At 39.3% G+C, this 15191-nt stretch overlaps 1 protein-coding gene and 1 non-coding gene across 9 annotated transcripts in view; both read right to left on the minus strand.

Annotated features, from left to right (window-relative positions):
• The window catches only part of clasp1a (cytoplasmic linker associated protein 1a), a 250440-nt gene that overhangs the window by 27194 nt on the left and 208055 nt on the right, over positions 1-15191 (minus strand). For 5 of the 8 annotated variants that reach the window (XM_078227926.1, XM_078227929.1, XM_078227925.1 and 2 more), the window contains 4 exons: positions 14725-14868; positions 13217-13323; positions 2876-3026; positions 1195-1468 (listed from right to left, as the gene is read on the minus strand). In XM_078227926.1, the coding sequence (XP_078084052.1) occupies positions 1195-1468; positions 2876-3026; positions 13217-13323; positions 14725-14868 (676 nt within the window). The remainder of the gene's footprint in view (positions 1-1194; positions 1469-2875; positions 3027-13216; positions 13324-14724; positions 14869-15191) is intronic. The other 3 variants (XM_078227932.1, XM_078227931.1, XM_078227927.1) reach the window with 1 other exon arrangement.
• Positions 573-771, minus strand: LOC144504181 (U2 spliceosomal RNA). The gene has a single exon (XR_013499596.1). It is a non-coding gene; the product is annotated as a U2 spliceosomal RNA (small nuclear RNA).

The following is a 15191-nucleotide window of genomic DNA, read 5'->3' on the forward strand; positions in this document are numbered from 1 at the left end:
TGCACCTGTGGAACTGTATCCCACCATGCTATCAACATTTCCAGGAGAGATGAAAGGAGGGTTAGAAAAATAGTGGAAAAAGACTAAAAATAATTTAACTTGTGGACTACTGCAATTTTCTGTATTAGACCCCAGTCCACTAATATTAATATAAAATCATATTTTTGCTTAATTAGAATTACAGAATACTATCTAATGTAATCAGAACTCATCTCACATTAAAGCAAAAGGTGTTGGAACAAAATGTTATGCATGAATCTGCCTTATTTTCAAACTGAAGTGTACAACATCACTGATTTGGTCATTTATATTTTAGAATTGTTCATTCAGAGCCTGTCAAAATCAGGGAGATTTGTTTCTTGACTACATGCATCTTCTCCAGGCGGTCTAAAAGTCCAATGTAAAATCTGCTGCAAAGCATGGTGAGCTAAATCTCTCATCAGGGCAAATATCTGTCAAATCATTTTTTTAAAATCCAATTCAATCAAATCAAGTCCAATTCAGAGTCTCAACAAGTTGAGGCATTCGCGATCCAAGCTGACAAGACAGGGCTCTCACCTCCTGTCTTGGGCTTGATCTACATGATCCAAGCTGATTGGAGTAGGCATTGCACCTCCTCCAAGGCTTGATCTCATTTGCATCTTAGCCAAAACGCCAAGATGCCGCTTTTAAAAATTGCTTCAAATAAAGCCACAATGTAACCTTATGACTTCAACCAAATACAGCATGTCGATACTACACTTGATCTTAGCCAAAAGGCCGAGAAGTGATGCTGCTTTGGCCTAAACATATGCTACAGAACAATGAAAGCAGAGCTCTGATTGATTGAACATGAGGCAGCTTTCAAGCTGCAGGTAAACTATCTTGTACAGGTTATTTTGCTTTACTATTTCAAATACGCCCAAACCAACTTTGGATCCATTTTTTGGCCAAGGTTGATCAACATTAATTGAACAGATTACTGTTAGCTCAACGACAGAGCACTTTGTAAGAAATTGCTCCACTGTTATTTATTTACACTAACAAATTGTTTGTATGTTATTTCAGAGAAGCAGTCATATCATTTTGCACAAAATGGCTCCAAGTCACTGTTAATTGACATTAAATAAATTGCTTATCTGCACCATGCCATCTAACCAAGTTATACTATGTGAAGCCAAAAATATTTTAAGATATATTGTACAAGAGTCTTACCATCACGGAATTGTTCCACATCATCATCAAACATAGCTTCTTTGAGGGCTGTCTTGTCAAACATATTGATTGTATCGGAATAATTATATGGATTGTATTCCCTAGTCCGAGGTCCAGAGAAAGAGCGTGGTGGCGGAGTGTTAAGCAAAGATGTTTTGTTATCAAGAGCAGTTCTTCCTCCTTCCACAGGTTCACCTCCTCCACGAATGTCAGAGGACGGTGATGCAATTCCTCCATCCCTTGATACCTTTAACAAATGGTATACAAAGAATTCCTAAAAATCCAAGAGACAATTTAACACTTCATAAAAGTACAGCTCACAAAGAGCAGGATAATAACCAGATTATCTCAATCTTCCAAAATTTTGCATTTTGGTTTGAGAGTTTCATTTAAAATCAAAACAAGCAGATGCATTATAAAGAGCTTGAAGCTAGGGTTTCAACACCTTGGATGGAAGGCGCATCCAGTGGATGGAAGGCGCATCCAGTGCATTCAGTTTGAGGCAACACTATTTAATTACAGAATCACAGGACCTTTCCTAATTTGCTGCTAGTTTACATCAATGGTTATCTTCAGGAGATACACAAAATATGCTAAATGGCCATCATAATTATGTGGCTTTATATTGAAAAATAACATTCAACATAGAGATAGCATGTTATTTCTTTCAGTGTTGGGAAGCCATTGACATTATCACCTAAAACAAATAGCAGGAAGTCAACATTTCAATTCAATGCTTGTGGGGAGAAGTGGTAAATTAGCAATGGCCACTTACAATCAGTGGAAACACAGGAAATTCTTAGTAGCAGGCAAAAGGGCTTAAAAGGAAGAGAATCAGAAATACTTGCTGAAAAAAATCACTTATAATAAACAAAAAGACCATAAATTCATCCCAATACACACCAAACCATTTTCTACTATCCTTCACATGCTTTAAAATCTGACAAACCAGATTTACCACTATTTAATGGTGCTCAACATGTACTATTTGTGTCCTGTGTTAATCAGGATGGAATCTTTCATTTATGATTGCATCAATTGCTGCAAAGATTTGCTAATAAAACTTTGCAGCAAATTACTCCATTAGTGTCACGCTTAATAGCCAGCACTACTGGCAGGGCAAGGTCAGGAAAAAGATAAAATGATATTAAAAGGGATCATCCAATCTTTATCCAAAAACCTATACAACAGGCCAAGGGTACTGTGTTCATGTGGATACTGGAATTCCTGACTTCCCCAGGACACTGAGTGAAGGTATATAAATTTAAAGTTAATTTATTGCTGTCACAAGAAGGCTTACACTGCAATGAAGTTACTGTGAAAATCCCCTAGATGCCACACTCCGCCGCCTATTCAGGTACACTGAGAGAGAATTTAGCATGGCCAATGCACCTAACCAGCACGTCCTTTGGACTGTGGGGGGAAACTGGAGCACCCGGAGGGAACTCACGCAGACATAGGGAGAACGTGCAGACTCTGCACAGCGACCCAAGCTGGATATCGAACCCAGGTTCTTGGCGCCGTGAGGCAGCAGTGCTAACCACTAAGCCACCATCAATGTTCCTGTGCTGCGGCAAAAATAAATGGATGCTGTCATTATTCTGCCCGCAGTTCCCCTATTAAGCCGATTGCATGCATAACCAAGGAGTAACTCATGATGAATTTGGAAGTGGGTACTTACACCATCACAGTCCTTCTTTCCGTCCCTTTTAATTGGTTCATTCAAATCCTCTTGACTGCGGAAACTAAAGTTCTGGATGGCTTGTGTGACCCCACGAAGAGAGCTATAAATTTCTTCGGAGTTAAGGTTTTCTGTGTCATAGTCCAACATGCTATAAATAAAACAGCCAGTGAGTAATCCAAAGCACGTAGTATATTCTGAGTTTATAACTGAAATACTTCAAACATGGTAACACAGAATCATAGAATGATACAGCACAGAAGGGGACCATTCGGCCCATCGTGCTTGTGCTGGCATGTGACATTGCATTCAATTATTCATGATAAGAGTAATTGTTGAATTACAGTAAAATGGTTCGCTGCTGATCAGTTACCCCACCGATAATAAAAATGTTCAGCTGTGATGACGCATTCAAAATTGTGATGGCTCACATTCATGAACAAGTACAAAGCTGTAATTAGTTGAAAGAAAGATGAAGATTAATTTTTTAAAAATGGCAATGAAGTACAGCAAACAAAAGTTATAGCCACTCAAAACATACAACAAACCATGCTGAAGCCCAAAATAAGAGTTGCCTGATGACACAAGGCATTTTGAATAGACGTGGATAGGGGGTTAGTTACCTGGGCGAGTAAGAACGCCGGAAGGTCTTGTGGGTAGGAACTGTGGGGATGGAGTGAGGTTGAGAAGGGGTGGGGGGATGCTTTGACAGCCCATCTGCACTCCAACCCCAGTATCGACTGCAGTCACAGTGTGGTCAAAGAGAAAGAGAAAGAACGAGAAAGGCAAAAAAGAGAAAGAAAACCATATTCCGAGTGGCTTTTGGTCATGCTTTACTGAAGAAAAATTTCAAAACATTAATAGAAGCAGAATAGCAAACAGAGAACACCTCATCCAAGCAAGCAGCAGCAGATTTACTCCATTCTAGCCAATACCACACAAACACACAAGGGCAACAGAGACTGCACAACATAAATAACATTTCAGACTGTCAGTGTGCAAGTACAAGCGAGGTTTTACCATTTTTTTTTTCATCTACATAACTGGGTTTTAGCATCAAATGATTTTCATAGCCTTTATCTCGTTCATTTTTTCCCTCAAATTATAGACATCACAGTGAATAGTATTACAGAAGGAATCCAGGCATTTTATTTTTAAAAAAATGTATTTCACAAACTCCGCTGCAGTGGTGCAAACTAGCACTAAAGCAAATTTTAGGGAGCGTTGAGAGCCAGGATATTTCTTCACTCAAGTTGCAGAAAGAGAGAACATAAGTCTGTCAATCATGGAAAATGGTTACCGCACTGAGGGAGGCCATTTGGCCTGTGTTTTCTGTGCTGGCCCTCTGAAGGAGCACTCCCTTACCCTGCAAATCTTCCCTTTTCGTGGACAAATTAAACAACATCCAGGTCCCCATATTAAATTTCAGCTGCCAATTGTCCACCTAAAGGGATTTGTTCAGCAGCCAGGAAGGAGAACCAACGATCACTGTACTTCTGGCCATGGTGGGATTCAAATCCATGCTTAACCACATCCTGAACTTTAACCAACCTTCAGAGAACACTGCCCATTCCACCAGTCTGTTCAACCAATTGCATACTTGAACCAGGAACCGAACAAATCGCAGCCTAGGCTTGGATAGAGGTGACATTTTGGTACGTAGCTGTCAGATTGGTCCACTGCCTCGTCTGCAACTGATTATAGATCACCCTCTTGAATAAAACAAACAATTTTCAATTATGTCCCTAAACCCTTTTGCCCATCTGTTTTGTCAGATTTATTTTTATTACCTTCCTATGAAGCCCCTCATTTTTTACTCAAGATTTCAAATGCCCCATTCCACACCTTGGGCACCCCACTCAATATTGCACGGACTAATTCATCCCATTGTTTTGCTGTAGAACACTGCATTCTTCAATACTCCAAGAAAGCAATTAGAACTTGTCCTTAAACATCGATAAATTCCATTCTTTCAGTCTGAAATGCATCCTTTTCCGTGTTTAGTGGATGCTGCATCCAGAGTTGTTGGATATACTTTTGCGTTTGAAAAAAAATTCTCACATGTAATCAACAGCATCTTTTAACTTTTTGATTGACTTCACTGTCTTTGAGTCCCATCATAAATACTCAAATTCCAGAATCATCTCTGGGAACAGAATTGCTGATTAGTTCAGACACAAAATCCACAAACTACCTCAAACACATTCCTTTTGTGTCCAACCATGCCAACTTTCCTCAATATAATTGGTCAAGATGTACCTTCATTTAGAACAGCACATTTGTATACTCCAGGATTGTGTGTGACACAGATGCAGCAGGCTGAATACATGCACAATCGGTCATGAACTAAATGTTTTTGGTGGAAAACTGCAGTAGATGCTAGAACCAAATCAGGAGTGAGGCAATTTGGCCCATTATGCTTCTGCCAGTTCTTTTCTACAGGAATCCAGACACTCCCAAAACTTTGTGAATTCTCTTGCATCTTTTCCTTGCTCCCAAGTTCATGGAATAGTCTTTCCCTACACATTATTTGAACTCTTAATTTTAAAATCTTCTTGCCACTCCCTTAGTCTTCACTGATCCTGTGGAAACAGCTCCAGTATCTTTAGGGTCTCATAATTATAGCTCCCCATCCCTGACTTCATACTGGTGAATATGCGCTGTATACATCCTATGGTTTTAAACCTTATCTATAATGTACTAGCCAAAGTGGTCTGCAGTATTTTACCAATGGCTTAACCAGTGTGTACAAATTTATTACTCACTTTTGTATTCTATGCCCCATTTACAAAACTAAAGGCCTTTTGTGTGGCGTTATTTGCTTTAAATTACATTGAGGGATGTTGATACTTGAGCACCTAAGTATCTCTATTAATCCACATCTAAACAGGCTTTTCCATTATGGGCATAATGTCATTACACCTGGTGTCCAATGTTCCCAAAACTGTGACTTCGATATACCATCAAGGAACTGGTTAATGCTTTGGAAACTAACTTGGAATAGGACCCTTGGCTTTCTGGTGGATTAAAACCGAGGGGCAAAATGAAATGTTCTATGTTCTTAAACTCAATACATTGCAAAGTACATGTCAGAAAAAATTATTTAACACTATACTTGGCAAAATAATGGAAAACAGATCTATTGCAAATTAAGTTATTGATCATAAACAATTACTTGGTAGTGCAGAATTTTAATATTTCTAAAAAGAGACATTTGCCGAAACTTTCATCTTGCACTCGCTCTATCCTGAAACTGTTGAATTATTCGAGGTTTAGTCCCTGAATGCATTTCAGTACATCGTTCAGATGGCTGTTTGATTGGATTGGCTAATCATTGGGTCATATGGCACATGTACCTGGCATTGCACAGGCACTGAAATTCATGCACACTGATGCTCAATTGTGCGGTAGACAAAACATCTTTTTGAACTGATGGCAGAATCCTGTTTGTGGAAAATGACACTTGTGTAGCCACTGCATAGTAGCAGCATGAATTGACTTGCTTAACCTGTTGATCAAAATTTTTGAGATACGTTGCCTGCCCAGGCTAATTTAAGGTAGACTGACACTTGTCAGGTCTGAAGGTGGCAGTCTTTACCCCATGCGTGACACAGTGATCAATGATTTGATCAGAATAGTCAATCGTCCTGCAGGCTGTCCCGTAATGCCAGGTACTTGGGCCATATGTGCCAGCAATTGACTGATTGAATCAAACAGCATGCTCTTTCAGCCGTTCATGATAGGCAGAATCTAGATCACACTCAACCAATCCGACTTTGCAAAACCCAAAACAAAACATTCACCATTAGATGTGATTTTGCGATTGGACAGCTAAACAATCCCCAAGTGAGCTATCGCTGGACTAAATGACAATTTAAAATACTACGTTAAGCTTGTAACATGGCTCATTTACACTTGCTCGAAGTGACATACATTTCATACAGGGGTCTGTTATCTGCAAACATGAGGTACAAGTTCAAGCCTTGTGCCATTTTGAATTATGAGTGTGGGGAGGCTACAGTTCCTTGTTGTTTTTAGCTTGACAATAATGCAACAAATCGGAATAAACTTGTCGAACAATTAGCATTCTTTTCTCCTGTATAGATTGTCATGATCATTTGAAATTTGGCATTCCTGCAATTGTCCTAATAAGTGTAAGACAAAAAGCTTTGGTAACACATCTGTCCTTTCAGCATTATTGATCATACTTAATTTTGAATTTTTAGACTTCAGAATCATGTGAAAACCCAGTAGAATTAACTTGTCCATCTCTTTATACAAGAGTTATTGATGTGGGAATGAACAATTTAATCTTTGGCCTCTATTTTGCAGAATCTGAAGGAGAACATTACTAAGTTATTGTAGGATAAAGAGAGACATTTACATTTGGAGGATACAGAGTGAAATTTTCTCATCACTATTATCCCACTTGGATGGGGATCAAATAATTAACGATGTGAAAATATCATTCTGTTCTTCATGTAATAGGATATTATTAGACTTTAAATATTCTAAATCCTTGAAAAATCCAACTACGCAATATAGAGTTCATTTAGAAGAATGGTATGTGCGGAATTCATTTTATGGAGTACAAAATAGTTCTCTGATTCTTTCAACATTTAAAGTTTTATTGTGGTAACACTCTAGCCTAGTCAGTATGTTGTTGGTTCAGTCCCACTCCAGGACTTGATCACAATCTGATCAGTCTCTAAAATATGTGATGGAGGGAGTGCTACATTGTTGGAGATGCTGTTTTTCAGCTAGGATGCTATCCTGAGGCTTTATTGCCTGTTAAGGCTGATGTAAAACATTTCATGGCAAGGGATTCTCAGTGTCTGGGCCAACATTCACTACTAAACTATTACCAAAGAAGGATAACTGATCATGTTTTTGGATCTATGCTGTGCAAATTGGTTGCTCTGACTGCTTTAGATGCAGCAGTGAATAAAGCTCAGATAAATATTCATTGGCTGCGAAGCATCTTGGTAATCTTGCATTTATATTGTGTCTTTAACCTTTAAATCATGTCACCAGAGAATTGGATAATTCTTTGGCTAATTTTTTTAGCGCAGTGGGATGGGAGAATCGCCCCCAGATTCTTCCTTAGTCAGCACTCATCTATTTAGCTTCTGTGGCACTGTAGGGCTAAATGTTTAATAAAGCTCCAGTTCTTATGGGCAGAAGTACATTTGGAAATTAGTATAGATGACTACAATAAGTCAGTAAACTCTAATTATGTGTACAAAATTTAATTTATTTCACTAGCTGTTCTGTCTGGAGACAATACACATCTCTTTAACCTGTGTTGAATGCTCCCTCCACCCACATTGTCTGTACATTTAAGACCTGGCTGGCTGTAGAGATTTGCATTCTAATCAGTATTCTGTAACTTGATTTCTGTGTCTGTTTGCACTGTTTGAGAACAGATATCCACTCCATCTGACGAAGGAGCTGTGCTCCGAAAGCTTATGGTATTTGCTACCAAATAAACCTGTTGGACTTTAACCTGGTGTTGTGAGACTTCTTACTGTGCTTACCCCAGTCCAACGCGATTGCAGAGCCTCTGGCTCTGATCTTCAGGTCGTCGTTGGCCTCTGGTATAGTACCAGAAGATTGGAGGTTAGCGAATGTTGTCCCATTGTTTAAGAAGGGGAACAGAGACTTCCCCGGGAATTATAGACCGGTGAGTCTCACTTCTGTTGTCGGCAAGATGTTGGAAAAAATTATAAGGGATAGGATTTATAGTTATTTGGAGAGTAATGAATTGATAGGTGATAGTCAGCATGGTTTTGTGGCAGGTAGGTCGTGCCTTACTAACCTTATTGAGTTTTTTGAGAAAGTGACCAAGGAGGTGGATGGGGGCAAGGCAGTGGACGTGGTATATATGGATTTTAGTAAGGCGTTTGATAAGGTTCACCATGGTAGGCTTCTGCAGAAAATGCAGATGTATGGGATTGGGGGTGATCTAGGAAATTGGATCAGGAATTGGCTAGCGGATAGGAAACAGAGGGTGGTGGTTGATAGTAAATATTCATCATGGAGTGCGGTTACAAGTGGTGTACCTCAGGGATCTGTTTTGGGGCCACTGCTGTTTGTAATATTTATTAATGATCTGGATGAGGGTATAGTTGGGTGGATTAGCAAATTTGCTGATGACACCAAAGTCGGTGGTGTGGTAGACAGTGAGGAAGGGTGTCGTAGTTTGCAGGAAGACTTAGACAGGTTGCAAAGTTGGGCCGAGAGGTGGCGGATGGAGTTTAATGCGGAGAAGTGTGAGGTAATTCACTTTGGTAGGAATAACAGATGTGTTGAGTATAGGGCTAACGGGAGGACTTTGAATAGTGTGGAGGAGCAGAGGGATCTAGGTGTATGTGTGCATAGATCCCTGAAAGTTGGGAATCAAGTAGATAAGGTTGTTAAGAAGGCATATGGTGTCTTGGCGTTTATTGGTAGGGGGATTGAATTTAGGAGTCGTAGCGTTATGTTGCAACTGTACACAACTCTGGTGCGGCCGCACTTGGAGTACTGTGTGCAGTTCTGGTCCCCACATTACAGGAAGGATGTGGAGGCTTTGGAGAGGGTGCAGAGGAGGTTTACCAGGATGTTGCCTGGTATGGAGGGGAGATCCTATGAGGAGAGGCTGAGGGATTTGGGATTGTTTTCGCTGGAAAGGCGGCGGCTAAGAGGGGATCTTATTGAAACATATAAGATGATTAGAGGTTTAGATAGGGTGGATAGTGATAGCCTTTTTCCTCTGATGGAGAAATCCAGCACGAGGGGGCATGGCTTTAAATTGAGGGGGGGTAGTTATAGAACCGATGTCAGGGGTAGGTTCTTTACCCAGAGGGTGGTGAGGGATTGGAATGCCCTGCCAGCATCAGTAGTAAATGCGCCTAGTTTGGGGGCGTTTAAGAGATCCGTAGATAGGTTCATGGACGAAAAGAAATTGGTTTAGGTTGGAGGGTCACAGTTTTTTTTTTAACTGGTCGGTGCAACATCGTGGGCCGAAGGGCCTGTTCTGCGCTGTAATGTTCTATGTTCTATGTTCTATGTTCTAACGCCAGCATCTCCACATTACAAAATTTAATACAGTACAAACAAATTCCCAACAAATGAAAGCATTAAACAAATGGGCTGGTAGTGCAACAGAGCTCTCATAAATAAAACAGTCAGCGAAATTCCTGAACTGGACAGCTTTGATTATCGTGCATATTGACATGTTTGGCTATACTACAACTTTGGGTCACTGCGTGGCCAAGTCTTGGGAAGACTTTCCATATTCAAACTTGCCCTTTGTTAGCACTAATGATAGATTTATACTTGCAAGCAGTCCATAACCCGTAAGTGATCCATCCTTATTTGTATCTCCTGAGTACAGGACTGTGCCTCCTAAAGGAATTCTATCTGACAACTTGTAAATCCATTTGAGTTAATTTGAGTAGATCATTACCACCTCCATTTTAAAAACGGAAAGGGTTAAAAATCATACCAGTTTAAAAATCACATAAGCTGCAGGCTGAACCTCAGTCACACAGGGAAAGCTATGTGCAAATGACAGGTTTTGATTAAAGTAAGCCCAGATAAAGATCAAGGACTATCTAATTGAATGATGTGCAGCTGCAGTTCTAATGGGCAGACAGGAACAAGGAACAATGGAAAGGGAGGTCGAGATATCATTGGTCAGCGAGAGAGCAATCATTTCTTGGTGATATAACATGCACAAGTTTTAATTGGACATTGTACCCTTATGTATGCATGATATAACCTGAACTCTGATTGGATAGAGATAACTCCTATACATCTATTGGTATATGCTAACTACTTGTAATTGAATCGGAGACTTTAATTGCCTTTGTATTTCTGAATTTTTCACTCTGAATGGACTTTCAGAGTCCTATAGCCGGCTATAGTTTAATAAATCATCGTGAAGCCACTGTTACTTTGTTTGGCTACTTGAGGGGAATGATAGTTTTTTAAATACAACAAGAAACCATCGTAACAGCCTCTAACAAAAACCATTGACGAAATTCTGCTGAAACAGCTGATGGACCACTAATCTTTTGATAATATTGCCATATACCTGTATATTTATTACATTTATGTGCATAAAACTCTGAAAGTTCAAGCTTGGAGGGACTCAAATAGCATTCTGTGAATAATCCCAAGTGCAAATCTGCATTCTAATTTGGGGTGTCACTGTTCGCGATCCCGTCAGAATCTCCACACCTCAAGATGATTCAATTGCCAGGACTGGTTCAGCCCTGAACAGAGATTCAAATCTCACAACCAATTCATTGCCAAAATCACCCATTTCCATCCTTACTTCACCACCACAAACTCCTGCTCACAACACTGTCACCTCCATCCAGCCTTCGATCCTCCATCACTGTATTGCCACTGGACTGGTAATCCAGAGACTCAGGGTAATGCTTTGGGTACCCGGCTTCAATAAAAATCTGGGATTAAAAGTCTAATGACCATAGAACCATTGTTGGTTGTGGTTACAAATACCCCTGATTCATAATGTCCTTGTGTGGTCTGGCTTGCATGATAATCCAGATCTGCAGCAAAATGGTTGACTCTTAAAAAATATCCCTCTGAAATGGCCTAGCAAGCCACTCAATTCAAGGGCAATTAAGAATAGACAACAAATGCTGGCCAGCCAGACATCCACATCCCATGAATGAATACAAAAATCTACTGGTGGCTTCCCAAGCATACACAGGTATCAAACGCCCTCGACTATGATGCCTTAAACTGCATCTCATCTCACCGTAATTCTCCCCTACTTTACCTAACTTCACCAACTTCCATGCTTTGATCTCTGGTATCAAAATAGTTAACATTAAACATTAGAGGTGGTTAAGATCTGATAAATACTTCAGAAAAATGTGACTCAAGGCTTTTACTGTCGAAGTTCTAGCACATATGCATACTTGGGCACTGTTACGAGCAGCCTAACATTTATGTACAAAAATAGACAAGCAACCAATTCACAACAACTACATCCCTTTTATGTACAAAAGAAATCAGACACTTTCATCATACAACGTCAGCTACATTCACCATGAATATAAACCACTGCAGTTATCAGCAGATATATTTTTCATTTATTTACCACTAGTTGCACAAGGTTGGCAGGGACACCACACTTGTGGTAAACCTCTCAATGACTTACAGTAATTTTTCAGTGACCAATAATAATTTTTTAAGATGAAGTGTTCCATTTTGTTATTGGGTTTCTATTAACACAGAGGTTCCTCAAACTAGCAGTATTATATTGCAAACAAGAGTTAATAATGCTAATTTATCCAAGAACCATGCTTTTAAAATGTGAAATAAGCCAGAAATACCTATGTTAATAGCATTAAGACAATAGTGTGTATCAGCATATCTGTTTCTGTTTTTCCAAAAACAAACATACAATACAATTTAATGGAAAAAAAAGCTTGTGCAAGAACAATGAAACAGGAATTAAAATGCCATTTTAGTGAGTGCAGTTTGAAAATGGCATTATGGCGTGGTAGTTTCATGCACGTGATGTGTTACGGAAAAAAAGAGCTTGATTGAGGGGAGAGAGATGCCCTGTATTATTTTGGTGTATGCCTTTGCTTCATGACCTTTTCAGGATGTTTTGGAGCTTAATAAGTTCCTGGAAACATCCAGCTCCAAGAAATCTGTTTAAAGTCATCACATTTCCCATAGAAAAACTGGTTCCTTAAAGTGCATTTTTGTCAAGAAACCTGGATTCTTTACTTTTTAAAAATGTGTTCATTTTATTCAACATTATTGGGTTGCAACAATAGCATTTACATCATATATCATAGAAATTACATCTCGGGTGCGGCGAAAGCTCCAGTATCATAGGATAATATGTTGTGAAGTATTTGGACTGAATCATAAAGGAAGAACATGATACAGGATCTGATACATGGTATAGGTTTGCATAAATTAATTCCTTTTGTGAAATTTTCAGGGTGTTTTTTCCCCTCCATTATAAGAATGGGCAGTAGGAAACGAGGAAAAGGTGGGACTTGGGACACAAATTTACTGTCATAAATTATCCTCATGGGATGGATCTTAACATTTGTTGTCGGGCACCACATGTAGCTGCTATTCAAAAATCGGCAAGGCAAGGGAACAGCAGATGGAATAAAAATGAAATGGAAAAATAAGGTTTGAAAAAGTTATGACTCGTTATGCATTTTGAAGGTTGTAAAGATAAGGAACTTCCAGCAAATGGATGGGATTTTAATTGTTATTTTCATAATAGATTTTACTCAGGAACTTGAAATACATCACCCTTGCTATGGATAAGTAAAAAAAATAATAATTTATTACCTTGGGGAAAGACCACCTTGCGAGCAATTTGTGGGAGAGGTCAGAGGGCTTGTTCGGCTGCTGGAGTGCCGTGAAGGTGTGCGTCCCATTGTGTTGCTAGGTGAACTCTGCAGCAAGAGCAGAAAATAAAATGAGCTGTGAATCATTATCAACTTCCACTGATGTCAGCTAGAATTACTGGAACATGAGCAACACTGTCGTACATTACAACCGAATTACTCATGTAATTAATCACAAGAGTCTTCGGATTAAAATATCGGAACTAAACCAAGTAGGAGAGGAAAGTTAGAAATATATGTCAACTGCCAATTTCAATTTTTAGACTGCAACCTTGTGGATGATCATAAAATGACCTGAGACCAAAAATGCGGCCTTCAAAACATAGAAACAGCAGTCGGTCATTTAGACCATCAACGTGTTCATGGCTGCTCTGTGACCCAATTCCAACCTCTGACCCCCTTAATACCGGTGATAGACTTTTCAGAACTCTAAATCTCAGATTTAAAATAAATAATTAACCCAACAGCCATTGGGGGAAGGAAGTTCACAACTTTTACCACTCTTGTATGCAAAAATGTATCCTTACTTCACTCCTAACCTTAATGCCGCACAATCCTGGATCCACCCCCCAGAACAGCAGAAACAGTTGATCTCTATCTGTTCCCCTTAATGTCTTGAAAACTTCAATCAAATCACTCCTTAACCTTCTAAATTCCACCATCTACAACTCTTTGTCCAAGTGCTCCTCATAATTTAATCGTTGGAGTCAAGGTATCATTCCAGTAAATCGGTATTGCACCTCCTCTGAAGTAAATATTTTCTTCCTATGGCGGCGCACACGACTGAATATAGTCCAACATATGTAGTTGTGGCTTAAAATACACTCCTTATTTCTATCATTGTACACAGCAGGATTGCAAGGGAAGAGATATGTAGATTGCCGAAACAAATATCTTACTTATATCTAGATATTTGACAGTAAGAAATCTAATAGGGTATTAGAATCACAAATTTAATTTCCACTTCCATTTCTAAGTTCTAAGTACCATAACGCAAATCATGGAGGTATTTATTCCAACTGGAAATTGCAATTGTGCCATTTGCCCAGCTCACAAAGTAAGACTGTTCTATTTTCTTTTTAATTTGTTCCCATGCCATGGGCAACACAGACAGGCTGTGTTCACTTGGTATCCCCAGGTGCCCGGAAGTATTCAAAGTTAACTATGCGGTATGGGATTGCCGTAACATGTATGCCAGGCTAGGTGCTCTCAGGACATTAGTGAACCAGGTTGCTTTTTGTAACAATATAGTAGTTTTCTTTTATTAGCCATTAAATTAATCAATTGATTTCTTAAATTTAATTCCTCAACTTGCCATGTTGGAATTTTAACTCACAGCATCCAAGTTGCTAACCAATGCCATGACCATAATACTTCAATAACTGGCTATTTTTAATTATGCTCATTATCATTGAAATATTGCATTAAAAAGTGGTAGAAGCGAAGTACCACACTAGTGTTGCTAGAGTTCTTCAAGTGATTGTGAAGGAGCTTGGTGGCACCATCTTGGAATGTTTTTGGCAAGGCACCAAGTAACATTGTGAACTCAGGAGTATTCAGCTCAAACAGTGAAATCAGCACAACCTGCGCAGCCTGGAGGAAACAGAAAGAAACACTGGTTAAAAACAAAAGGAAACTACAATGACAAAGAATTCTGCCCACTCCTATTAACCCAAGAGCACCATCTAAACAGTCCCATTCAAAATCAGATACCCAATGGAAACCTTGAATGGCCTTTATCAGCATTTGCTACATTTGAAGATTATTGGCTTCTCTTTACACAGATGCAGCATTATGTTCTGGTCACTGCATCTAGACTCAGCATTTCAAAATAGACATGATCATATATTCTGGACCCTGCATCTGCGCTCTGCATTTCAATGGGGCATGTAACATTTGTGTTACAAGCCAGAAAC

This window comes from Mustelus asterias, chromosome 14, assembly GCF_964213995.1.
Source record: "Mustelus asterias chromosome 14, sMusAst1.hap1.1, whole genome shotgun sequence".
NCBI lineage: Eukaryota > Metazoa > Chordata > Chondrichthyes > Carcharhiniformes > Triakidae > Mustelus > Mustelus asterias.